Below are 26246 nucleotides of genomic sequence, written 5' to 3'. Positions count from 1 at the left end.
GCACGTTTACTCCTGCTCCCTCCTGCCTCTATTTCCTATGTCTCAATACTGTTTTTCCTGTCTCCTCTCACCTTTATCCCCCCCGACCACCACAGGTCTTACCAAGTGTGGGCTACAGTGAAGCGTCGCCTCTGTCGGATGCTCTTGTTGACCATCAGCTTTCGGAAGAGGCGCGGGGAGCTTCTGGGTGACAGTTTGGGGGATGTGGCGCCCCTCTTTCCTCCGACCACACCTGGGATTTTGGGAGGTTCCAGCTCCAGGTGCATGTGCTCCTTGAATGTGCGGATGCAGGAGTCCATCTCAACGCTCAGCTCATTGGATGACATCCCTGCAGGCTAGGTTGAGTCCTGTATGGTGGATTTTCCTCTTTCAAATTCTGCCCCTTTCTGTCTAAATTCAGTCACGTCAGCTGGTCATGTACAGCTGATTTTTGTTTTCCTCTTGCCTTATCCAGAGACAGAGAAGTTTACACTGCGTTGAAATTTTATAGTGGAATGACGGAAGCTACCTCACACGCAAGCATCCACCCAGGAAAAGGCCAACTCACACATACCTTTTTGTTGTTTGTGTTGCCTCTATGCTTTCTGTCCTTTCCCCCCGTTCTTCGCGGGTTTAGGGATTAGCCAGCCTGCAGTCGTGCCCTCTCCTCCTCTCCTTCGTTTTGGCACATACACTGTGCTTTAAAAGGGGTTTTACGCACAACAGGGTCACATACAGCTCCTGCCAGGAGAGAAGAATTCCTCCTCTTACTGCTTCTCCCCTGGTTTGCTGTCGGTAAAGTGCACACCCAAGTGCTCTGTCACTCTCCCTCCTTTCCTCTGTGTGCGCTCTGTCACTGTTGGTCCCTGTTAAATGCCACCTAAGTACCAACTCTTTCTCTCAGTCCATCCAGGCAGCTTGATGTTGGAGGATCTCCCTTATAAAAGATTCAGACTGCTCTCTGCCTCCGTTTGCCTTGCTCATGCTCCCCCCTCCATCAACCACTGCTTGACTGACCTCCTCTCTCTGCAAACAACCCCCACCTCTCCCAAAGGCACTCCTCGTGTGGCACAGAGTGACTCTCACTATGCCGAGCCTGAAGTCAGATTTCCCTTCACTCGAACAGTCAGAGTGGTGAGCGGAGCACACAGCACAGCATGCAGGCAAATGCTTCACTTGCTGTTTCATTCAGAATATACACACGGAGCTGAGAGCAGGCACGCAGTGAATGCAAGCCACGCCCCCCCTGTTAAGGATTGGCTGGTGGCTGTGGTGACGACAAGCAGGCAGGCACAGTAACAGGTTGTCAGATTTATGTTTTTTTATTTTTTCATTTAGCCAGGATTTGTGGTAATGTTGCTGATGATGTTGTGACCTTTAGTAAGGCAGACAACTGGTGACTATAGGCCAAGAAAAGTGGCCATTTGGACTGGGGATGAAAGCAAACAGCTAAATGGGTATCAGTGAGGAGAAACATACACACTGCTAAAGGTCAGCTGGTATAAATAAACACACTAAAGTGTGCGCATAAAAGTGCTGCAGTACAAAGACAACCACATATTAACTTACAACAGTATAGTAAACACAGGATATTTTCCATCACAGCCTAAACATCTCTGTGTGTGTGTGTGTGTGTGTGTGTGTCTCTCTCTCTCTCCGACATACACCTTTACCCATCCATAATTCTATCTGAATGGATGCAATCCAACCATGAAATTGCCACACTATGTAGAAAGAAGAAATAAAGAATTAATATATATATTCATTCCAGATATATATCACACACACACACAAAGGGCTACACTGAGGGATGAAGACAGAGAAAGAAAAGGGGAAATGCCCTTAAGGTACAGAGACAGAGAAGATGAAGGAGAAAAATCCAAAAGGAACATCAGAAGAGGCGGAATGGCAGCAGCGTGACGAGTACTGGAAATGTGAGCACTTGCTTGTCTGCTCTGTGGACTGATTTGTTTTGGTTGTGAGTCACTGATGATTCTGAGCCATCGAAGCATGGAGTGCTTTCTCGCTAAATCCTTGCCAATAAGCTATTTGGAAATAGTCTTTCCAGGCGTGTACATAAAGAAGAAACACTTGTAGTAATATGAAGCGTCATAGGAGCACAACCGACCAGTGTGCGCTGCACTGTCATTGGTTTAAAATCAGAAGGTGATGCATCGCATTCTTTAGCTGTCCTGTTTTATATCTCAGCAGAAATAATCAACGATTCATCAGAAAACAGGTTAGAGTAATCCTCGACAAAATATGATGATGGACACGAAAATAACTGCCCTGTATTTTTCTGTATTTTTACTGGTAGGTGAACAGGTTGCAAAGTCATGAAGCCTACTGTAGATCAGCAGTGTGCCATCATATCAATAATACTGGTATTATTTTTAATATGATATGAAGTATATCATGATAATGGCAATATTCCAACCTGTTTATGTAATAACATAATACTGTTACACACAGCAGCGCAGCAGATGTTACCGCCTCCATGATGGAGGAGCTAGTCCCAAATAAGATGCCACGATAAGATGGTATAAGTGCAAGAAGACTATAATTGGAAGGGGGGCAATACAAGAACTTATTTCATCACCTTGAGCAAAAATCACCTAGTTGAGTAAGTGGAAAGCCAAAAATCCTGCAAAAGCTGTTGTGCGTTTTCAAATCGTAGAAATACCCTGAAATATTGCCTATCCCTACTGTAGATCAGTGTTGGAACTACACCAAAAATAAAAAAACATTAAAAAATGATACATTATACAATATCATTTCTAATCATGCAATAAACTACATAAGAATATAAAAGGACATAAAATAAAAGTTAAATTCTCGTCTCATTTTTTTTTATGTTCTGCACTCCTCCTCTGAGGCACATGAGTCAATGAAATAATGTTAAAATGAGGCAAACCCCAAGCAAATCTTCTCACTATCTTCACAAAGCAAAGACTTTGTCGTTTGCTGACGAGGTGCAAGGTGTGCATTTAGAAGACGAATGGAATAATGGGACAGTCGGTGGCAGTGTACAAAAGCAGCTGTGCAAAAAATGAACAAGCAGCGTCCCTCGTAAGAGAGCTACTGAAATAGCAGAAATCAAAATAAAGAAATGCTCCCAAACAAGATTGAGAGAAATGAGTCCTGGTCTGATGCAGTAAACAATCAGCTCTTTTAGAACAGCTTATATGGTTGCAAAAGACTCTGCGGTAATACACAAAAATGATTGTCCTCATAAAACTTAATGAAGTGAATGGCCAGTCGCCACTGCACACATATCCAACCATTCATGTGCTGCAATCATAACCACAGAAATGAAGGCAGCATTTGTGTCTAATGTCATATCACTTGCTGTTTCCATTAGCTTCACTTTGGATCAAAGTACCATACATAGATATGTGTGTTTATGATTGTTTGTGTAAGATGTGCAGCCAACAGCCATAGAGATATACACGATGAGTTTTAGTTGACCTGGACTGAGGAACAGATGAGTGTGATCAATGTGTGATTGTCTAGAAGAACTGTCACATCCAGCAGATAATTGAGAATGGTAAAAAAATAATAATAGTGGTCAAGGTTGGCCGAGATATTGCCACAGGCCAGTTAAAAGGTGTTGATCATACACCACAAAGTAGTAAAGTCAAACAGGTAGTTTGATCAGGAAGTCGCAGATAACCTGAATAAATAATTCCCTGACAGTGAGTTGGTGGCTTTTTTGAAACCTCTGGACAAGCGATTCAGGTAAATACAGCAATCAGTGAATACAGAAACTCAAATGGCTAAAATGCACTTTTTAGAATTGAAAAGGAAAGTAACAACTTCCAGTTTCTCCACCTGCCTGATATGTTTTCCTGAAACCACACATGACATATAAGATAAAAGATAAAACACCTGAACACAAAATCATGAAACAGTATTGCTGCCTCTGGCACATTTGTGAGATTTCAGCACTGAAAGGGGAGATGAAAAAAGATGAATGACACAGCACACATGAGAAGGGCAGAAAACCAATGCCAGCAAGTCGTTTTAAAAGAGATGAAAGATTGAAAGAGATTGGATTAGGGTGACTGGGCCATTTCATTCTACATTAAACTTTACATCATTGAGCGCCTGAATGAAAGCGCACAATGCACTGTCACAACACAGCACAGAAAGAAATGAGATATACAATAGGCCCTGCAGCCAACAGTAAAGGAGCGCTGGCATTTCTCCACTGGTGTGTTATGTTCCTGTGGACCGCAATATTGGTACCTGTGGGAGAGCAGGGAGAGCTGATGAAAATGCTGCATCCTTTAAGGCATCTGTAAAAGTTAAGGTCTTTAATGATTTGTCAGTTAATCATTACACTCAGATAATGAATTGACAATAATAGATTATTATTATTATTATATTATTATTATATTATTATTATTATTAGTAGTAGTAGTAGAGTAGTAGTATGTAGTAGTATTAGTAGTTAGTATTAATAATAATAATAATAATAATAATAATTGATAAACTGTTAAGGTGACAGCATATTCGCATGCCAACATTTTCTATTTTAACACTGAAGACAAAGTGCAGCTGAGGCTGATGGGAATAAATTTAGTTTTGCAGACATTTTAGTCAATTACAGTATCAAATCACAATTTTGATCAAAATATGAATAAATAAATAAAGTTATGGGATCACTAGAGTGATTACAATTCATCCTGAGTGCGACGTAAATGCTTGTACAAAATGGCAAAAAGGCTTATAGTTGTTAAGACATTTCACTTAACACAAAAAAAATAATTGTTGAGATAATTCAGTCTAGACCAAAGAGGTGCCATTCGCATGGCTAAAAATGAGGATTTGCTGTAATGTGCTTTTAGGCTGCGGTGACTCTGGTTTTAGCTTCAGGCAGATTATCTACTAGATAAGGTTCTGGTACTAACTGATTTGCATTAATAAGATTATTCCCATTTGGATACTTGTTATGTGGATTTCAACCAGAATCAGCCAGAATTTACCCACCAACATCCTGCCACCTTTCTGATCTTACATCCAGACTTTGCTGAACAAGTATACGGTTAAAAAAATCTTATAAACATCCCTCTAGTCCCTCCAAGCCCCACCTGTCACTTTCTATAATGTCACAACATGCAAGAAAGCCGGCCCCATGTTGTCTTAGTCTTTGGTCTCCCACAGTGAAACCCTTAGCAGGGGGACCAGAACATCCTCAGGACATGTGTGTGCGTGTTGGGAGTGAAGGGGAACTTGCATGTTTCTGTGTGTTTATCATGAGTGTGTGGGTCATACGGAGGTGATGGGTGGTGTGTGTGTGATGGATTTAGGTCTTGAGATGAGAGGCCTTTAATGTAGCATCTCATAAAACTTTCTCTTCCTTATTCCCAATTGTCTTTCTCGTATGAGTGAAGAGAAATACTGCATCGTGTTTGAGACCAATAGTCCTGTACTCATTCACGAAAGTTCATGAAAAAACACTGGCACAAAGAGAAAGCAGCTTGGTTTATTACAATAACCATTTTCACCTGCAGCTGTTTTATTACCACCAGCAGTTAAGAAGAGGCTGTAAATTATTTATCTGTGTAAATTATAGTCACACAATCAGAAATATAAACAAAGAAAGCTAGCTTATGGAAATATAAATGTGAGTGGAAAATATGAGCAAGCGAAGCAAAGAACAGTAACAAAGGGGATACAGGTGGTTTATGAATAAACAGCTGGAAAAAAGCCAAAAATTATAATTCATTATAATAATTATTATAATTTAAAGGTGACCTTATGCATATTTCTTAAAGAACAGAGAAAGAGTGATGATTTCTCCCTGGGATGTGTACCATAGTATACCGTAGCATAAAGACAGTTATCACATAAAATCTCTGTAAAATCACAGCCGAACAGACTAAACTTCTCTGAATCGCAGGTTTAATTTACACTCGCATATGAGAGGATTGCCATGGAACAGAAACTGACAACCAAGAGTGTAGTTGAGGTAAATATGACTCTCTCAAAGCTGATGAAACTGTGGAGGACACAAGTGCTCAATCCAAGGATTTAGCATAAAACTGGATTTTATTAGGCCATCCAATGTTCCACTAGCTAAGCTGTATAATCGTGCCAAATACTGGTGAAATATTAGATGCGTGTTGAGTGTTTTGTTGAAATTGACGTGAGCAGCACTCCGCCCCATAGATGGAGATTGGTATTGCACCAACAGACAGAACAATAAATTATAAAAGGCTAAAATTGAATAACTGGAACTTCACATTAAGACAAATAAAATTATATACATTATATATTAAATACGCTGTGCGTAACTTGTCTGCCCTGGTCTCTGCGAGTTCTAAAATTAAAAGTGTATGATTCAATTTCTGTTCACTGGCTGTGTGGATTACTTGCACCCAGACGAAAGCTGCCTGGAACACCAGCAGAGAGAAAGCAGTGCTCAGCAACATACAGCACAAAGAAAGTACACAGAGTGCAGACAAGCCATAATCTGACCAGTGTCGTCCTGACCCAGGATGAGGAACACATCCAAATATAGTTTTAAATCAAGTTTGAGAGGGATCGGAAATGGGGAGTTTCATCCATAGTGGGAAATTATATTGTTAAACATCACAGAGAGCACTACTTTGGACTTTAAATAGATAAATGCTCACAAGCACAAGCATTCTTAGAAGACATGTGATCATCCTTAGCATTCAGTGTACTGGACATGGAAGCTAGTATCAGTACCAGACATTATAATCATGCTTTTGTAGTGCATGTCTGAAATATATATAATAGCGTGTGACAACTATTTCATACAATTGAATTTTAACCCTTACAAAGAGTATTGTTCACTGAATTGTTCACCTGTCTCTTCATGTATCTATTTTTATATTTTTACAGATCATGTAATGTTTTGGGGGATTTGGTGAATGGTAGTAGCAAGTGTGAGGCAAAATTCCAAAATTCGCCTGGCAACATCTACTCATATATTGTGGCCAAAAAGAGGAGGGCAGGAAATAGCATGGGTAAAGTTGTAAACATAAACATGGTATACAGGTTACCATCAGTAGTCCATAAATGTGTTAATTACACAGCTTCTTATTAAAACGGTCAACCTCTGATCTGCATTAATGCAGCCATGCAGCAACCCTCCTTCTCTGCTGCTTCATGTAGCATTTCCTCTTGCAGATATCAAAAATATGTGAAGAAACAATATATCCTGACTGAGAAGTCAAATACACCCACTCTTTCAATCAAAATGAATGGGAAAAGAATTTCCATCTGATTGCACTATGTGGTTTTTACATGTTCCTTGACACACAACCTTCTCTAGCCCATTAGACAGAGTCTTTACCAATCATTACCTGAAGTTCTGACTAGACTAAGCTAAATTTTCCACAAGCAAAAGATGATGACGATAAGAGCAGGGCTAAGTAAAGCAAAACTTGGCATTTCATCAGCATATTATTGTGAAAGTGAGGACAACTAACTAGTCTATTCCATATAGACGACTCACATTCATGCATGTTCTCAATCAGGTGGCTGTCTGTCTGCACCAACACTGGCTTTTCTCAGGCAGTGGCACAAGCACACCCAGCCACACACAATTTCAATAATCAATCCATGAAGTACATCAGCAGGAAAAATAACTGAATCCTAAAATAACTTCGCTCCCTCCTCCTTCTTCCAAACATCGATGAAAGCACTTAAATAAGTACAAGTAGAAAAAGGAGAGGATGGAGAATAGATGAGGAGAGTGGTGATGACATTGGTATTTAAGTAGTGTTACAGCAAGATAAGACCCACATATAACACATACACACACATCAACCAGCTGAAGGAAAGGGAGTAATCAGACTTGAGGACTTTCAGCAAGGTTCTGCTGACCCTGATGTTTAGCAGCAGTGATGCTTGAAGGAGACATGGTGTGATAGCTTTTTAAAAGAGAGGAGGGTCAAGTGGGAAAAGCACACAGGGGGAAACACGTCTGTCTCTACCACCAGGGTTACTGACAGCTGACACACCTCACCTGCTATAAAGTCTGCGGGAGCCCGAGCAGCTTGTACAGCCACCAAAGACCTCGCTGCCAACAGGAAGAAATAGAAGTCATCGTCAGATTGTATAAAAATAAAAAACATACATGAATTCAGATGGATTGCAAATTATACCGTGGATTATAAAAGAGAAAAAAACATCGAACTTAAGATCTTGAACCACCACAAGCCTCAAGAAAAAAAGCTTCAGTGCTCCTTGGTATAGATATTCCAAGTTTCTGGAACCCTGACAGGATGATTTAACATCATTCTTCACAAATAAATTCCTCATTTAGTGTTTTGATGATGGTGGTAAAGAGCACTACTGTCACACACCAGCCCTAAACCTCCCACTCATGTTAAATTGGGTTGAGAACACAAAGCATATTTAATCACGTCATTTTCATACTCATCAAACCATTTAGTGAAGCCACGTGTGGAAGCATCTGCATGTGTGTTTCTCTATACATTTAAGCAGCTTTCTCTTTAATCTGCCGCCAGTTTGTATGTGTAAATATTAGTGTGTGTGTGTGTGTGTGTGTGTAAGCCCCTCTAAACAACTTTGTTCACACTGCACTCCTCTGGTAGAAATAGAAATTGCAGCTCTTCAAGCAATCACTCAAAAAAAACTTCTCTATAAGCATTTTTTTCTGTTATAGCTCGGGATTTTAATAAAGTTTTAATTATTTTATTTATTTTTTATTTTAATAAAACTCATCGACGTTACCAATTTTTATTCATAGGCCATATTATATGAAGCCAACATGCTAGGCAATTGTTGCAAATGAAATGTTTTCACTGGTACCAGCTACTCTTAAATGTGGGAATTTGATGCTTTGCTTTGCCGTTTCTTTGTCTACAATTTTCATAACTATCATATCCAATAATTCCTCAAGAATTATGGGCTTTAACTCTAGCACAATAGAATGACCAAGTTACCAAGATTTAAAGTTGATGCTACTAGTCTAGATGCTACTTGCCTAAAAAACTAAACAAACGTTGGGGACCTGAGACCTAGAGCATATTCGACTGATGCACTCGATGTACTCCAAGTCGTAAAAATGTGAAAATGCTTATAAGCTTAACTTTCCAGCATTATGGTGACCTACAATATTGTTGACAGGACACATACACACACATGTATATACAGTACACATTAACACACGTACACTTTGATGCTGCACCAATCAGGACTGATTAGCCTTTCCAGAAGCCATTATTCATCTACGCAAAAGGAACGAAACACTTGGCAACTCTTATTTAAGTGATCCTCAAGTGACTCCATTGTTACAAATAACACACACACGCAAACACACACACCATACACGAGCACAGGGCCAATCAGGACTGATTAGCTTGTTAAGTAAAAGCGTATCTGAATTTGACACGACTGGATAACTGGCTGCTTGCCATGAGCTGGCCACTTGCTGTTTGTGTTTGCGTTATGTGTTATCTGAAACTACACATTGTACCTGTTGCTATGAGTGTGTGTGTGTGTGTGTGTGTGTGTGTGTGTGTGTGTGACTGTATAACTGTGTCTGAAGGCCTTGTGCGTAAATAATTAAACAAGGCAGTGTCATCTTCAGCAGGCTTAATGCAACATGACAGATCAGTCACTGATGCAGAGAGGTATTCTAACAAGACTTTTAAAGCCCAGGCTTTACACAGTTTGACTGGAGGACCTGTGGTGTGTTATAACATAACTTTATTTCCAATGATTAGCTGTCTAAACTGTGTTTAAATAAGCTTTGAGTGCCACCCAACTAGCTTCTAAGTCGTAAAAATAACATTATGTTCACTTAATGTCATGCACACATTGTTTATAGCTTGATTAATGTCTTTAAAGCCATCACACGCCCACTGTACACCTGAGGTCACAGTCGGATGAAACCATCACCAATGACAAGCTGATATGTCATCCTGAGATCACCGAACTGGACACACTCTTCACTCCTCAGCAGTGCCAAGAAATTCTGACAATAAAAATCACAAACAGAGGTTGCGACAAGGCAGAACGTCAGCTCAGACTAAGTATGAGTCCAGGTGACTCATAGTAATGGCCCCAGGGCCCAATATTTCTGGCCATGACACCTGGAGACATATCACAAACCATGTCTAGAGAACACATGTAAGCTGGCTAGGCAGACATCACTGACCTCTCGAGTGTTCTTGCAAGAGTTTGTCTAATGTTCAACAACTAAAACAAAATCCGCATTACTCTTGCAAAAACTGAAACTCAACAATCATTCAGAGCCTCCTTTAGAGAACCCCGGGGAGGCCGAGCAGTGTGATACCGTGTGATAATTGGAGCACAGCAAGAACCACCACCACCATCTGCCAGTTTACAGACACCGTCTCTGACCTCTTTGAAACACCAAGACAAGACAATAATATCATGTCTTAAACATCTCAGGCTTTGCCACTGTGAAGCATTTTGACCTCTTCAGTCTTTAGTCTTTAGACTGTCTGTGTGACTGTGTGATCAGTCTAGGCCAGGCTCTCCCTCCCCTGTCTGAGTTGTCTGACAGTTTGCCGAAACCTCTTTAAGGCAAACTGCAAGTTTTCTGAATTCCTGTTCTGACTCCATCCATTATCTGTTGTCACCTCCTGACACCTGTCTGTCGATTCAGGACAACCAAGCCCTAAAGCCTCTGTCCTGAGCTATGTTTGCTTTGCAGTTTATTATTAAAAAAAACAGCTCCTCCCTGATCAAACTTTCCTTCAGGTACCAGGAGGTATTAGTACTTTAGAAAAAAATGCATTGGGAAACAAGGTTTTTCCCAAGAAAGCAAGCCACTTAGATTTTGACATATCTTTTCCCACATTCAGTTTGCTTTGTAGATGACAGCCTATTTAATAGCCACATTAGTTAAACACTAAACACCATGTGATACATCAAAAGAACTACTGTCTTATAGCTTGTACCGTGTTGCAGATATATTGGTATCAGTGTATATGTTAGCTGATAAGTAACTACAATGTCACCACTACAGAGTTTGTCCACCAGAGAGCGCTAACAAGTTAAATATTAAAATATAATGTTTTTTAACATTGGCTGAGGTGGTCTTTGTTTAAGGTGACCCCATCTCTCTCTACAAAACACTGCAGGAAGCTAAGACAAAAAAAACTGAGCTCCAATTATCAGTAAGTGCTGTATCTATCTGATGTACGCATGAAAGACAATATCCAGATCAGCTAAAGTATATCCCTATCCAGTTACACTGATAACAACCACATACGATAGATATGTCTGCTTGTGCTCTACTGCCCCCTCTACTGATGCATGTAGACATCTAATCCAACAGCAGTGGAGTCTGTGCACTATCATGTGTCACTGATGTGGGGTGAGAACAATGCATCTCCACAGTAACTAAGGAACTAAGAAATAAGGTTAAGGTTTGAACACTGCAGGTGTTTAGCTGTATCCATGTGGTTCTACATTGTGTCATTAACAATAGATTTCTACTTTCATTGAGCAAGTTTGTGTTCTCCTGCCTTCTATTTTACTGTTCACTCACCATTCAGGATCAACCGGTGTAATGTCTATCCTGGGTGGAGCTCCAAAGGGCAAGGATGTTGGCCTGGCTATGATTTCCTCATCCGGTGTCCGTGATCTCTCCCCCTGACGCCATGACAACGGAGGTAGCTGCAGGTTGCCAGAGAAACGACGTCGGCCACGGCGTAGGTCAACACCCAGTGTGCAGGACGGGGATGTGAAAGACTCACTGAGGCAACAATCTGGAGGCTCTTTGTTGTCCTGAGAAGAAAATAAAAAGGAAGTGCATAACATTAAAAACTGTTTTAATATTCATTTAGAGTCACAAAGAGAACAAGAAGTGAAAAATGAGATAGATAAACTAAATCATGTGTGTAATAGCTTAGACTTTTCTCCACCTCAGCAGCTACTTGACCACTAAGGGGCGCCACAGGCTTGGTTCTTACTAAGGATGGAGCAAAATCACTTCATGACACTGCTGATCTATTAGAAAATAAGCAACTTCCAAACACTTTAAAGAAATCCAAAATGACTTGGAAAGACTCGACTCTTTACCACTCTCAGTGATGGGAAGAGTCTTTCTGAATAAGATGAATATTTTGCTTGGCTTGAAATCATTCCAGTCCTATTAAATAAAAATACTATTATTATTTAATTATAATATCTGGTAGACTAGGTATGAAATGACCCAGACTCTGGTTAGATATTGGGGCATTCAATCTGAGTGAACAATAAACACTAGCTAGTCTCCCATTTATCTTGAAGAGGAATTAATCAGTTTGCAAATGGTAATTTAATTGTCAAATCCACCCTAAGGGCTTGGGATTTGATTAAGAAATGGGATGAATGAATGATCAACTACTCCAATAAAATCAAATCAATGACAGATAAGATGTTTTTTTAGGTTTCTATAAGTTAGAAGTTTTATTCTAGAAATGTCACTGACGGAGCAATTAAATATACAGTACATAAGAATGGGTTTAAAGTAAGTCAACAATGAAATCCTGCAAACAAGGGCTCAAAACCTTAGAGTGGTGATAGATGAGCTGCTACAGAGAAAGGTATATGGCAGAATAATATGTAATAAGGCAAAGGAATCGCAATTCAAGTTTCTGTACCACCTTCAAAAATCACATGAACCCAAAAAAGTCGACTTTGTGTATCAAATGTAGTAATGAGGTTGGTAGTTTTATAGACACTATATGGACCTTCAGGATTTCTGAGTTAAAGTAGTTTCAGAGTTAAATTTCAGAGTTGGATTAGGAGACTAAAAAATGTAAATAATTACAAAAGAAAATATCACTGATTAAATCTTTGGCCACCCACAGGGATAAATGACACACATTTTAATAATACATTAACTTAAATACTGTAAATGTTTAAAATAAGATCTGAGCTCTTTACCATGCAGTATAAACAGCATGAATCCTGCATGATTCTAGGAAATCACATTTATTTTCTTTCATCATCTCTTCACTCATCCTTCCCGCCTCATTTACTGGCTTAATTTGTCTTGTTAGCTTGCGCGGTCTGAAGCAAACTGATTGCAGGCCATAAATAACCAAGTTGTGCAGTCTAATTTTTATGCCAGTCTGTAGGCTATGTTACATCTTGACTATCTATGTTGTCTCATCAGCTGTTAACTGTTCTGAAAAAACTGGGCCGTATTTACTGAGCATCTCTGAGACATTTCTAGGAATCATTCTCAACTTGACAAGGACTAAAAATACCACCTCTATACTTTCAACAAGGAGGAGAAATCTGTCCTGAAGTTATGATTCAAAATGACTTTTTAAAATCGATGCATTTCCCCTAACCTTCAAATATAAGTTATTTATTTTGGGAAGCTCGAGGTTTGATGCAGCTGCACCTAAAAAGACATCTGGCAGCACCTCATCATGTGCTTGCCAACAAACGGAGACACACACACAAATCATCTGCACCTGTAACATGTAACAGATTTTAGCCAGTACTTACATAAAATTATACTGTATGAAAATCTGTGTTATCTTATATATCCTTTGTACTGGCACATTTACCACTTTGGACAAAGGTTGGACAAAGGTGTCCAATGTGTTGGATGCCATAAAAAAGGCATATTTGAGATTTTTTTTTTTTCCAGTTTCTTTGCATGCATCTTCTAATCCACTTCTCTTCTATTGATCCAAACCATTGATTTAATTAATTTGAGACTTTTAATCCCTTCAATGCCAGAAAATAGAGTCCCTGGTAAAAGAAAAATGGTGAAAAAAGCACATGAAAAGGTGATTATTTCCAATATACTGAATGCAAATTGAATTTGGTTTGGGGGGGGTTATAACAGTCTTGGATATGTCATTGATGAGTAACAAGATTGATTTCCAGGGGTTTTTAGTTTTTTGTCCACGTGACTCTCAGAACCAAACTGGACAAAAGTGTCCAATGTGGTACTTATCAATCATAGGGCTGACATATCTAGGCAGACAACCTATTGGGCACACAATTGCACTTATAGGCAATTAAGAGTCACCATTGAAAATGGTAGCATCTGAAAGAAACCCAAACAGAAAAGCCACAGCACATTTGAATCCAGAACTTTTTTTGCTGTGAGGTAACAATGCCAACAACTGCACCACAGTGCCATTTTGGTTTCACTTTCAGGTCAGAGTGTTTTTACTCTGGACCTGTATTGTACAAGTCTAGTCAGAGTTGGCAGTATTGCAGAGAAGAAGAAAAAAAATCAATGACCACATCATTTGTACTGATTCTTTTTTTTTTTTAACTCAATATCTACTGGGTCTCCAGTAGTAAGTCCTGCTTCCAGTAAACACAGCCTCCCACTCTCAGTCCCACAACAGTTCTCCTTGTCTATTTGCCATTCCCTGCCCACTCACGGCTTCTGTGCATTACCAAACTAACACTGCAATGCCAGCTATCGTGACAGAAGCATTACAACCTCAGTCTATTCTTACTTATACATGAGTGCTTTTTAGTAGTATGGGTGTTGACTTGTTTTTCCCTTGGAGCCTCCCAGAACACAACAGATTTCGACTACTCGATCAAGCGCTAATGACAAACCACAATGATACTGGATATGTTGTTGGTAGTTGATACATCAGATGGATTTGTGAACCCGCTGTTTAGTTGAAAAACTATTTGCCTCCAGCCATTCATTGCAGACTAAGATTTCTGCTTCAAGAATGTAATGCAGATGTTTGCCAGTTGTACTGAATAAAGACTTCACTCATTATATTTCACAGTGGGACAACTGTGCCAGGTTTTTGTATTTTTAGTGGTTGTTTTCCGGCAAGTGCTGCTGTTCAGCAATTTAGTCAGGTACAAGGAACTATTATACTCACTGCTTGTCTCATCAGTTTAGTTTTTTCTATGAAATTCTTGTATAAACTCTGTAGATTAGTGCTGACTACGTACTGCTTACTGCTGTGTTCGATTTTTTCTCCCTACGTTCCACGACAGTGGAATTAGGTATCTGTCATGCATGTACTGTGTCCTTGACTCTTTTTACTGTGTTTTATTTTTCAATGTGTTAACTTCGAGTTTAATTTTGTACCCACACTGCAAACTAATTTCCCTCTAGGATAATAAAGTTATCGTCAGCACTGATAATCAATCATTAATGGCTTCTGGCTCACAATGTGCATGTTCTTGTGTGTATATGGAGTTAATTGCGTGGCTTGTTCTGGAGCAAAAAACACTTTAATTGCTCATCTCATTACAGAACAAAAAGTTTGTGGACATTTCTTTATTTAATAAAATATTATATAGTAATTAAAAACTCATATGTGGAAAAACTTTACAAGAATCACACACCATTATTCAGAATGTAACACCTACTGTAAAACTAAAAAATAATTGTCCTACTTCTTCAGTACCTCCCAATACAGTACCTGCACAAACAATTAGCATGTCCTGCCCTCTAGTGGCCTATACCTGGACTTGATTAGAGACCAGACTCAACAAACTTTTAAATTTTTATTCATTCAGGTGCTGACTCAATAAAAGCATATACAGATTTCAATAGATTTGATTTTCCCCAGCAATACTTTAATAATAATAATAATTAATGCAACTTAACTCATGATTTCTAGTAATAATACAGATACACTTCATCAACAGATCGATACAGGAGTTGTGAATTATTGCCATCCCTTGCATCTAAACTAAGTCGATAATAGATTCAATACTGGAATCAAAACAATCTGTGTTTGTGACTCATTGCTTGTCTTGAAGGTGAGGAAGACCGTATTTTGAGAAAACACAGGTGAGAGACAAATCCACATGGCAACTGCTGTTTAGAAGAATATAAATACATCATGTAATTAAGTACAAAGCGGTAAAAGAATGTTAAAATAGGCTCTATTGCAAGTATAAATAGAACAGAAATAAGACAGAAAGTAGTGTCTTGCTTTCGGTGCTATAAACAGATACTTTCCTTGACAGAAGTAAGGAGGAAGAGACAACAATACTTTTTTATGATAGTTCAGAGAGGAGATACTGTAGTGGAAAGGGAAAGTGAGATACAAGAGTGATAAGAACTGCATTGCAGAGTAAAAGATAAAGAAAGGAAGAAGGATGTTGGTTATGATAGATCAGAGAGTGGCAGCGTTTAGCTCAGTTGGTAGAGTAGTCGCCCCATGTACGAAGGCTCAGTCATTGCTGTGGAAGCCCAGGGTTGGAATCCGACCTGTGGCTCTTTCCCGCATGTCATTCCCCGTCTCTCTCTCCTCGCATTCCTGTCGACTTCAGTTGTCTCTATCAAATAAAGCTTGAAAAGGCCAAAAAAGAATCTTATAAAATCTAATAATAGATCAGAGAAGGCCACCAGCTCAATACAGAAGTGGTAAGATCAGATAATATCATTATAGTAGCAATCATACTGAACAGAAATACAGAGATGACATGCACTGTCGTGACTCAATGTCTGTCAGTGCCCGAGCCATTGTAACTCTTCAAAAGAAGTGACTTAATTGATTTATTGCAAATGTATAGTCACATTATTGTGAAGGTTGCTCTGAACAGATGTACCAACATGTTGAGGTTCATTTAAGATCATTGTAGTAGCCACCACACTTACCAGCTCTATAACACGCACATCATGATCTCTCACAGGAAGAACATCACGACCATAAAAAAAAGTTGAATATGGCCAACTTTTTAAAATGTGAATCACTTCCCTTTTCCTTTTTTCTCTCTTTCATTCACAGAGTAGCGAGGTTGAGGTCGATCGACTGAGAGAAGAAAGGAACGGAACTATGTGTGAATTCAAACTTCTCACCAATTCAACTAGCCCGACTCATCAGATACCAAGCGGTGACCAGGCTTTTAATCACTTCACATTTTCAAAGGAGAGAAAGGTCTACAAAGTCACAGATACAGTCCTAAATGCAGAGCTGTGACTACAACTTGAGTCATTGCCTTTTTTTTCAATTAACTCCTTTACTTTTTCTCTTGCACCACCTATTCATAAATCCATGAAAAGGCTTGTGTGTGAAGTTATTCATACCTACTAACTGTGATCAAGGAATATTTTAGCTAGTACAGACTTTAATAATGTGTCATTTGGTTGCTAGGAAACATCTGTAGAGCAGTCTAATCAAATACAATTACCAGACCATTAACTTTAATTCATCCCAAACACTCAGCGTAATAACAATACAGACAATACCTGTAAGCTAACTAACAGCAGGCCCACATGTTTGGGTGAATGTGTTCATGTAAGAGCTCAGCCTCTGTATGAGCTATGTTATTTCCCTCTAGTCTCTCCATGTTCTCTCTCAATTTTACCATGTCTTTGACTTCACATCTTAAATTCACCTCACATTCTGTCTTAACACAATGTTTTACTGAAACAAGGATCATGTATTAAATTTAATTTATCATTTGTCACATTAGTAGGATCATGTTTTGTAATTTGAGCTACATTGTGCTCTTTTTTTGTGAGATTTAATTTCAAATACTGTTTTAAACAGCATCTTTTCCTTTCCAATAATGAAATCTGAACTTTGCATATGGACTGATTCCAAGTACTGATCTATGTTAAAATACAGCTCTCTATATATAAAAAACAAACAGCTGTATACTACTAATCCTGTATTATTGCGATCATTGTTGTATGGCCTGGCTCCTTTTAAAACATGACCCAATGTGTAAAGAAAATAAAAGCCATAAAACGTTCCTTCATGATCTAAAACAGTACTTCCCTACACCTCCCTCTCAATGGTTCACACTGGTCGCCTCTGTTGGTTTGCGTGGTTGGATTGGTTAGGGTTAAGGTAAGAATATCAGGGAAAACCACTCAGAGAGCATAATAAATGATGTGGAATCCAAACAGTGCATAGACACGCATATCCTGATAGCAGATTTTGTATTTTAGGCTGTATCAGAGGGATTTGCAATACTGGTCGATACTTCAAATCTAAACAGGTTAAATGTTATTTTACTGATTGAACTGACATTGCTATGTGACAGTTTCATTTGGTAGCTGCTGGATATAAATATTTCCTACACGACTTTTTATGTATAGCAACCCATGTATCCCATGCTGCGTCAATCTCCATTTAGGTTTAGCATTCATTTCATATTTAATGTTATCTTCTTTTGTCTTTTTATATATATGTTTTCTTTTATGTGTTCAGAATTAATATAAACAAACAAATAAACAAACGAGGTGCTAATTTTTAACTTACAACCATTTCCTGATTTGACAAGAGGCTAATTATTTTGAGCCAGAAACAAAACAAAACCAAAAAAGATTATTACAAGTGTATTACCTCTGTTAATTAATGCAATCCAATACAAATCCCCAGAAATAAGCTTATAATATTGAGGTTTTGATATAATCAAACTCTATGCTAAGTTTTGAAGCTAATTTTTAATACAGACTAAGCTTTTATCTTTCTTCTTGTACAAAAAAAAAAAAAATCTTATTTAAATGGCACATGGAATACACAAGAATATGACGGCAGATCTATTTTACACAGGTAGGACTGCTGCGAACCCATCACTCATTCCTCCCATAGTACTATCAGCTATCCTTAGATGACCTTCAACTGCTGTGAAGTGTGTGCATGGGAGGAGTGTGTGCATCTGTGGAGCAGGAGCAGGATGGGTCAGGAGCAGAAGTCCATTAGCCCATTAGCAGCACTCCTCCCATGGCCTTTTCAGTCTTCATGGGACCACTAAGTACTGAGACTGTGTTTTGTCATTAGTCTCACAAACATCCACTGCATACACACAAAAAGAAAGTCTATTCACCTCCCTAAGCACAAACACTAAACACACATACCAGCCAGGTCACAAGGCCTCAGCAGGATAAGGAGACAATAATGTACCTTTCAGTCTTGTCAAGATTAGATTTATAATCAGACGATGCAACACACATCCGTCAGTGCCATTTGAGCCTGTCAAGACACCAGAAAAACAAGAGCATTGGTCATTTGTTCAAACAGCGACCTGAAGTGACCTTTTGCTGTCGTGTGATTTATGACTGTCGCAGAAAGAACAAATAGCACAGGTTGAAATCGCCTATGGTTACAAGAAGAAACAAAGCAGGAAGGAGTATGAGGTCTTTATACCAGAGCAAGAACAGAAGACTACAACATGTGTCTGGTCTCCTGTGAACACGTCCATGAGGACAGTTTTTCTCCAACCACAACCCACTAGTTTCAGATGCATGAACCTAAGAAAAGCACTACCAATGAGGCGTTATATCAGCATACGCTCACACAGGTCACTGCATAGGCAAACACCCTTATACTCTAAGACACAAAAGCTGGAAATCTATTCAGTTTCTTATTCAACACCTATTTGTATTATATGTATTCTTTAGTGTTTTAGGGGATCCTTTGATTTCCATTTCTCACACACCCCCACCAACACTCAAATCCCTCTTCACTCTTTTGACACCAAGGCAACAAAACAACAGGGAGGAAATGGAGAGATGAGAAAACAACACCTGCTTCCCATCAGTTATGGAGGGGGCGGTATAGAGAGTGGGAGTGGGAAGACGGAGAAGGTCATTGGTTTTCCTGACAGAGAGGAAAGTGAGGGAGAGGAAGAAAGAAAGCTAGAAAGGAAAGAACAGCAGCTGGGCCAGGGCAATGAGATGGAAGACTCGCAGAGAAGGGTGAGTAAAGCAAAGAGAAAGAGTGAGGAAGGGAGGAGGGGGAAAACTGTAGAGAAGAGAGTGAAAGACATAGTGAGAGCGGAAGAAAGAGGGAGCACTGGGAGAGCAACTAAAAGAGACTGATTGGTATTGTATAAAGTAAGACATATTCATCTACAGCAGAGTATAGCTTCCAGCAATATGCACATGCAGACATGCATCAAATACTTCACATTTTCTATACACACAAATAGAAATGTGCACCTGTGCAGCAAAACCAGCAAACGCACATCCATGTATGAGCATACTTAAAGGGTGTTAGAACAGCCGAATCAAACAAGCATGACGCTTGGTTGATATGTATTTGTGCCATCCTTCAGCGCACTGGAATAAAATCACAAGCTCTGTTGTCACATTTAAATTTTCACATTGGTGACTGTCTCTTTTTGTAAAAGATGTTGTTAATGGCTTCAACTAAGGCAAGGCTTTAAAAAAAAAAATCGAACAATAAAATTTTGGATGAGAGAAACATTTTACAGGGTTTTCATGCAACAGAGATAGGGTAGTCGCCTTTGAATAAAAGGCCATTTCAGAACTCCATTTTGTTTGATTTATAGCCTGCTAAAAGTGATGAAATATTCCCCTGAGGTTGGGAGAGTAACAGGATATTAATAAAACTGTGAATTATTATCACTCTTGTCTTTATTTTATCATCATCTTTTCTCTATCGCTGTGAAATAGCACGATCCCAGCGTCTCAGACAGGAGATAAAATAAATTGCCTCCTTTCCCTCTCTATAGAAACGTGTGACGTGTAATAAATTTAACTTGTTGGAGGGTTGAGCACAAAAACACGTTGAGTGTAATTGGCTGAAGGCCATCAAGAGATTTCAGCCTCATTTATGTAGTATGCAGCCACAGACAGTTTATTGGAGAGAGAGGGGGAAGACAGTTGAGATGTAACAAAGGATGAGGAGCAGATTGAGATCCAGACTGAATCCAAGCTGTTCCTCTGTTCATTTCTTTGTGTGTGTGTCAAAGAATCAACCCCCACCATCCTCAAAAAAATCTGTCTATTCATTTAGTACACAGAGCTGTTCTACTAACATCTATTTTTGTCTTCTGTGCTAGCAGATTAAATATCCAATAATTTTAAACCACCAGGCTGGTTAGGCAAAACAAACTGAGCTTTAGGTGATGGTAAGTCAATTTCCTACTATTTTCCTACAAAACATTAAGTGATTAATTAAGAAAACAATCTGCCTCATTAGTTAACAATACAACACTGTTGGCAAATATTTAACAAATCGTAAATAAACTACAATTATTATGTTTCTATGCAAAACGTACTTAATGCTTCTCAATTGTGCAGGATATACATGCAAACATATGCATAAACTCAACAACTGATGTAAAAGTGATATGAACAAAACAGGATTTGAAAAGAGTGTTCATTTTTCACTCAAGGCAGTTTATCCTTAGTCTTTTTGTGAACCTGTGTAGAAAATTGGATATTATGATACTGTTTATTACTGCACACGTGTCCCTCCACTGGTTGTGAAAGCGAGAGGGTGCAGGGCAGAGCAGGGCAGGGCAGGGAGTATACTGTACCTAGTAATTTTTAATCTATAAATCCGCTCTGATCCTCATTATTCAGTGCTGTTCTGCAAGCTGAACTGTTTTTCCTTGGATGTTAAAGGCATTATATAGTTTTTAGGAGTGAATGGAGTAAAGAATAAGAAATGTTTCACTCAAAATGAATGATTACATACTTGTCTCCCTTGTCTGTGGGCCAGTATTTATTTTAAATTCTGCACATCATCTGTGGCTAATGTCAATTTTATAATGAGCCTCACTCCCTGGTCAACAAGTCACAAGTCAAGCAGCAGAAGTTAAGTGACAATGTGCAAATACTAATGGCCCACCCAGAGAGCATGTACAGACTGCTTTTTTAGGGTGTATATCCACTTCTGCTGGTATCACTACACCACTGATAAATATATACTGATAAGTCAGGAGCACATTTTTAAAAACGTTTCACTGTTCTTTCAGAAGGAATACCATCACTACCACCCGAATGGCACAATGGCTTTTTCGAGTGCAGGGAACCCGAAGAACCACACTGACTACATGACAGGAGAACATTCAGAGAATGACAAGGCGTGAACCCAAAACAATGCCAGCCGATAGACTGACAGGCGAAGTGCAAGGGGTCACAGTTCATATAATCCCAAGTTGCCACAGGAGAGAAGAGTTATCGTTGCTACGGTAACCACCATCACTCCTCCTGACCAGACACAAAATGGAGAGGGCGGAGGAAGATTACAGTGTTTGTTAAAACCGAAATAGAAACGGTGGAAGGAGGTGAGATGGATGTCATTAAAAAGAGAGGAGAAGGGTGACAGAGAACAGGACAGAGAGGAGAGGATGGGAAGAAGGGAGAGAGAAAGCATCGAACTGTTGCGACTCGCTGGCTAAGATTCAATTCTCAGCTTCCAAGCTCTCTAATTGGAGAATGAACAGCTGTTCAGTTCGACCCAAGCTCCCTTTAAATACAAGCTTATCTGTCAGAGGGAGAGAGAGAGAGTGGGAGAATGAAAGAAGTGAGAGAAAACTGATAGGGAGAGGCAGCAAGAGAGATTAAGAGTCCAAAGGGAGGAAAAAATACATAAAAGAGAAACAAACATTTTTATTGCCTTTTCAAAATGACCCATATGAGTGTTCTGATCCTGTGCCCCTATAGACAACACTGTCAGTGCTTTATGGTGAAGGTTTAGTTAGATTTATGCAAAAGAAAAAACAAAGGCTTTGAGTTTCTATTCAAAATATTTCCTGATATACAGAGCAGACAATAAGGTTAAATTAAATCTATAACCTCAAATCGACTTTTTCCAGGATATGGAAGGACTTGATGAGAGTAATGTGTGCGGAGCCACACTTCACTGTGAACTATAGGAAAGCGATTTTAATTGAATGAGTGACCGAATGCTCAGAGCACCTGTAAATGTGGATGTGACTGTGGAGATAAGCAGAAGATTCCCACACATAAATATGCAGCGTCACATATCACTGGTGGCATGCATTCAAGCACACTCACAAGCACCAGAGCACATCCACACACAGACAGATGAAGAGTCAAAGTAGATCAGATCAGAGCTGTGATCTGCATGGGAATGAGGTCATTAGGTCTGATCTGTCCACCCCTCAGCACACCACTGTCACACACACACACACGCCACAAGACAGACACACTATGAATGTATAGAGGACCACTGTACACAGCCTGCAACACATCGAACTAATCCGGTCTAAATGTCAGCTTCATGATGGGACAAATCATTAACACAAACACTCACTGACATATCTACACACACTTACACCACTCAGATCTAATCCTAGCTAAGCATCAACAGCCTAACCAAATCCTTTCTGTTAGAGCTGCAATCCAATAACAACATCCTACCTCAGCACGCTTAACCTCATTGATTCAGGAAACACTTAACACTTTTACTGAAACATATACTGTAAACACGAAGGCTTTAATGCATTAAATACATACACACAAGCACATAACAGAGATGGCATGGATTCTTGGTTTGCTCATAAGAAAAACACCATATTTCACACAAGTAACTCACAAATCCTAAATGTTAAACCACCGATGAGACCTTCAAAGTAATACGCAACAGTTCTACATTTTGCTTATTTTTGAAATAATGATTTAACATTTTAGGAATTTAGGAATTTTACTTTCTTTCTTGGTAAGCTCCATACTTATATCTTTTCGTTTGTCTAGGTTCACAGGAGATAGAGCTGGGAGCCAATTAGCTTAGCTAATTAATTAGCTTAAAAAATAGCCAGCCAACACTGTGATTAACACCCTAACTAACAGAATATGAAAACATAAAAATGATCACTTGATCCCCAAGCTCAAGCTTTGAGAAGACGTCTTCAGATTTTTTTGTCATTTTAAGAAATTACTTAAAATGATTAATCGATTATCAAAACAACTTCCGATTAGTTGATCACTAATTGATGTTAAGACATGTTTTTGTTAATTAGGTTGAGGATTTACCTTTTCTTTCAGTCCTTTCCACAATAAGTGATAAAGTACAGAGCTGAAAAGAAATTGATGTCAAGTACCGAACAGCTTGCCCAGATTCCAGTACAAATGTGAAACGTCTCCCGTGGATAGAGAAACCTAATACCAGGTGTGATATCAGGTGTGCCATTATAAACTTACTGAACCATCTGTACACCACCTCTACACTAAACTGTATAATATAATTATTTTCTGTTCCCAGGCAGCCCAGTGGAGCAGTGATCAGCACAGTCACCTCACAGCAAAAAGGCCTTTCTGTGTGGAGTTTGGGTTAGTTCTGTTATGTAGTTATGTTTTCACTAAAACATATTTAGCTGTGCAAATTGGACACATAACTATAATATTTTGGAGAAACTGTTCACTGTCCACATGCATACATCTACTGTAAGTTGGTCGCATGGATCAGTAGCAGATAAAATCAGACATAGGTGCAGGATGTGTCAAAAGGCTACATGTGCAAACCCCTGTGAGGCCTAAACATCGCAAGAAGAAAACAGAAACAGAAACAAAAGGAGAACGGAGCACAGGATGGGAATTGTTATGCTAACTGGAGAGAAAGTTTGTGCAAGAGTGACAAGACGAAGGAGGAGAGAGCCAGAGAAAGAATACAAAAGAGCTGTCAAAACACAGGCAGACTAACAAATAGAGGAACGATTGAGAGCATTCAAGAAGAAAGTGTATCATCCTGTGTTCTTTGTGCACATGGAGAACTGCTCATTTCATTTCTGTAATTTCCTCTCTCCTGGCACACAGTTTACGCTGAAACTACATGAAGTGTCCTGATTTCTCTGTTCAAAACTCCCCCATTGTTCATGACCCACAATGATCCATTATAAATCAGTGTCTGTCTCAGTCAGGGGTTTCCTGTCTGCTACTCTGTGTTCACATCTCTTTTTCTGTCTCTATTGTCGAGCTGATCAACATATTGTGATGGATTCCTAAGAATCTGTATAGGTAGCTCTTTTCTTTTCTTTTCTTCTTTACAACACGGTCAACATTTTTAAACACAGTAAAATGAAACCTCATCTCCAGTGATGACACGTACAGTATCTCTGGTATATACAGACTGTTGGTGAGATACACTGGGGTCATGTTGACTTACATTGTTGGGAGACACCGTGAGAACACTCCTGCTTTTCCTCATGTTTCCTCGAGTATCTCCCTCGGTGTCCACCTGCGGCAGCTTCACATGCACACCTGGAAAACACAATGAACACAAACAACATTCAAATAATGAAGTTTATAGTGCATTTTGTGATTCTTTAGGAAGTTGCAGATGAAAACTGTTGACAGTGAGGCAGTTAGACATTTTCATTACTAAACTAGGGGATACATTTTTACCTTGATCTTTATTATACAATATCATACAAATATTTCACAGTCCGAGTTCTATTTCGTTTTCAGGCTTTTCTGCAACTTATTCCACCATTTTTGAACGATACAAAGTAAAACTAAATTATATGTACACATTGCACCGTGATTCAGTATTGAATTTAAGTGCCTTTACGCTCATTTTGGAGTAGAGCAATGTTGTCAAAACAAATCACTCTTGCTTTCAATATTGCTCCACTGAGGGGGATTTCTTAAGTGATAGATCAATGCAATAACATTACTGTATAGTATGCTGAAATCCCCCATGATGCACCGCTATGCAATTATCTGCAAGATATATACATATATATTATAGAGAAGTGGCAAGCTAGGTATCTGGGCAACTTGATCGCTTCCTTGATGAACTCTTGTTTTATTTCCTATAAGTCAGCAAGTGTAAACAAAATATGGCTTATGTAGAAAAAACACCAATACTTCAGAGTTTGATTAGAGCTGATATGCAGATATGTGTGTGGATGTTTGAAGGTGATTACATTTGCACTTATAGTATAAGAGTAGATACATTTAATAACAGCAATAAAAATCATAATTTACATACCCCATATAAAACCTAGGTTATTAAGTGCTATGAAAGAGACAAAATATCTCCTAAGGATTACAAGCTACTGTAGTATAGCTGATACATTATAGGGGACTAAAATCTTGGAAATATACAGGGAGCAATGAAGATCCTTAAAAGTAATCAATAAAATCCTAAAATCAGTCCTAAAACATAACAGCAATCAGTGTAAGGATGCAAAATCTGTGATGTGGTTGGCAGCTGGACAACAGATAAACACATTTTCATCAGAAACTGAGGACTGAATAAAATGTTCAAAAGGTTGTGCAGACCTTTTTTGTCATTGCTGACATTTCTCTGCCTTTGTTGTGTCAGTTTGTTGCCTCTGACTGTTGTGTTAAATCTCTATTTCAAGCTGTAAAAGGAAGAAAAACTAATCGGAACATTAAAAGTATCAGCAGCTGCTTGGCTGTCCGGCTGGTTGCACAAATCACTGAAATGGCCGACAAGTGATGTGACAACAGGAGACATGCTGTAGCATCCTCTTGTTTCAATAAAACAAAAATGGCAGATCTCATATAGTGCATTCAAGAAAACAAAAGGAAAAGGAAGGGAGGAAAATGAAAAAAGAAGACCTGAGTTGCTGATGTAGTACAGGCCCACATTGCT

At 39.0% G+C, this 26246-nt stretch overlaps 1 protein-coding gene across 2 annotated transcripts in view; it reads right to left on the bottom strand.

The window, feature by feature from the left end:
- The window catches only part of pde4ba (phosphodiesterase 4B, cAMP-specific a), a 160065-nt gene that overhangs the window by 118286 nt on the left and 15533 nt on the right, over window positions 1-26246 (bottom strand). Inside the window, exons 2-3 of one of the 2 annotated variants that reach the window (XM_027290016.1) lie at window positions 24789-24883; window positions 11504-11742 (exon numbers count right to left, since the gene is read on the bottom strand). In XM_027290016.1, the coding sequence (XP_027145817.1) occupies window positions 11504-11742; window positions 24789-24830 (281 nt within the window). In that variant the 5' untranslated portion in view covers window positions 24831-24883. Of the gene's footprint in view, window positions 1-102; window positions 1141-11503; window positions 11743-24788; window positions 24884-26246 lie in introns of those variants that run through there. The other variant, XM_019270009.2, reaches the window with a different exon arrangement.

Source organism: Larimichthys crocea, chromosome XVII (genome assembly GCF_000972845.2).
Source record: "Larimichthys crocea isolate SSNF chromosome XVII, L_crocea_2.0, whole genome shotgun sequence".
NCBI classification, from domain to species: Eukaryota; Metazoa; Chordata; class Actinopteri; family Sciaenidae; genus Larimichthys; species Larimichthys crocea.
This window is presented reverse-complemented; position numbering and strand designations above follow the sequence as displayed.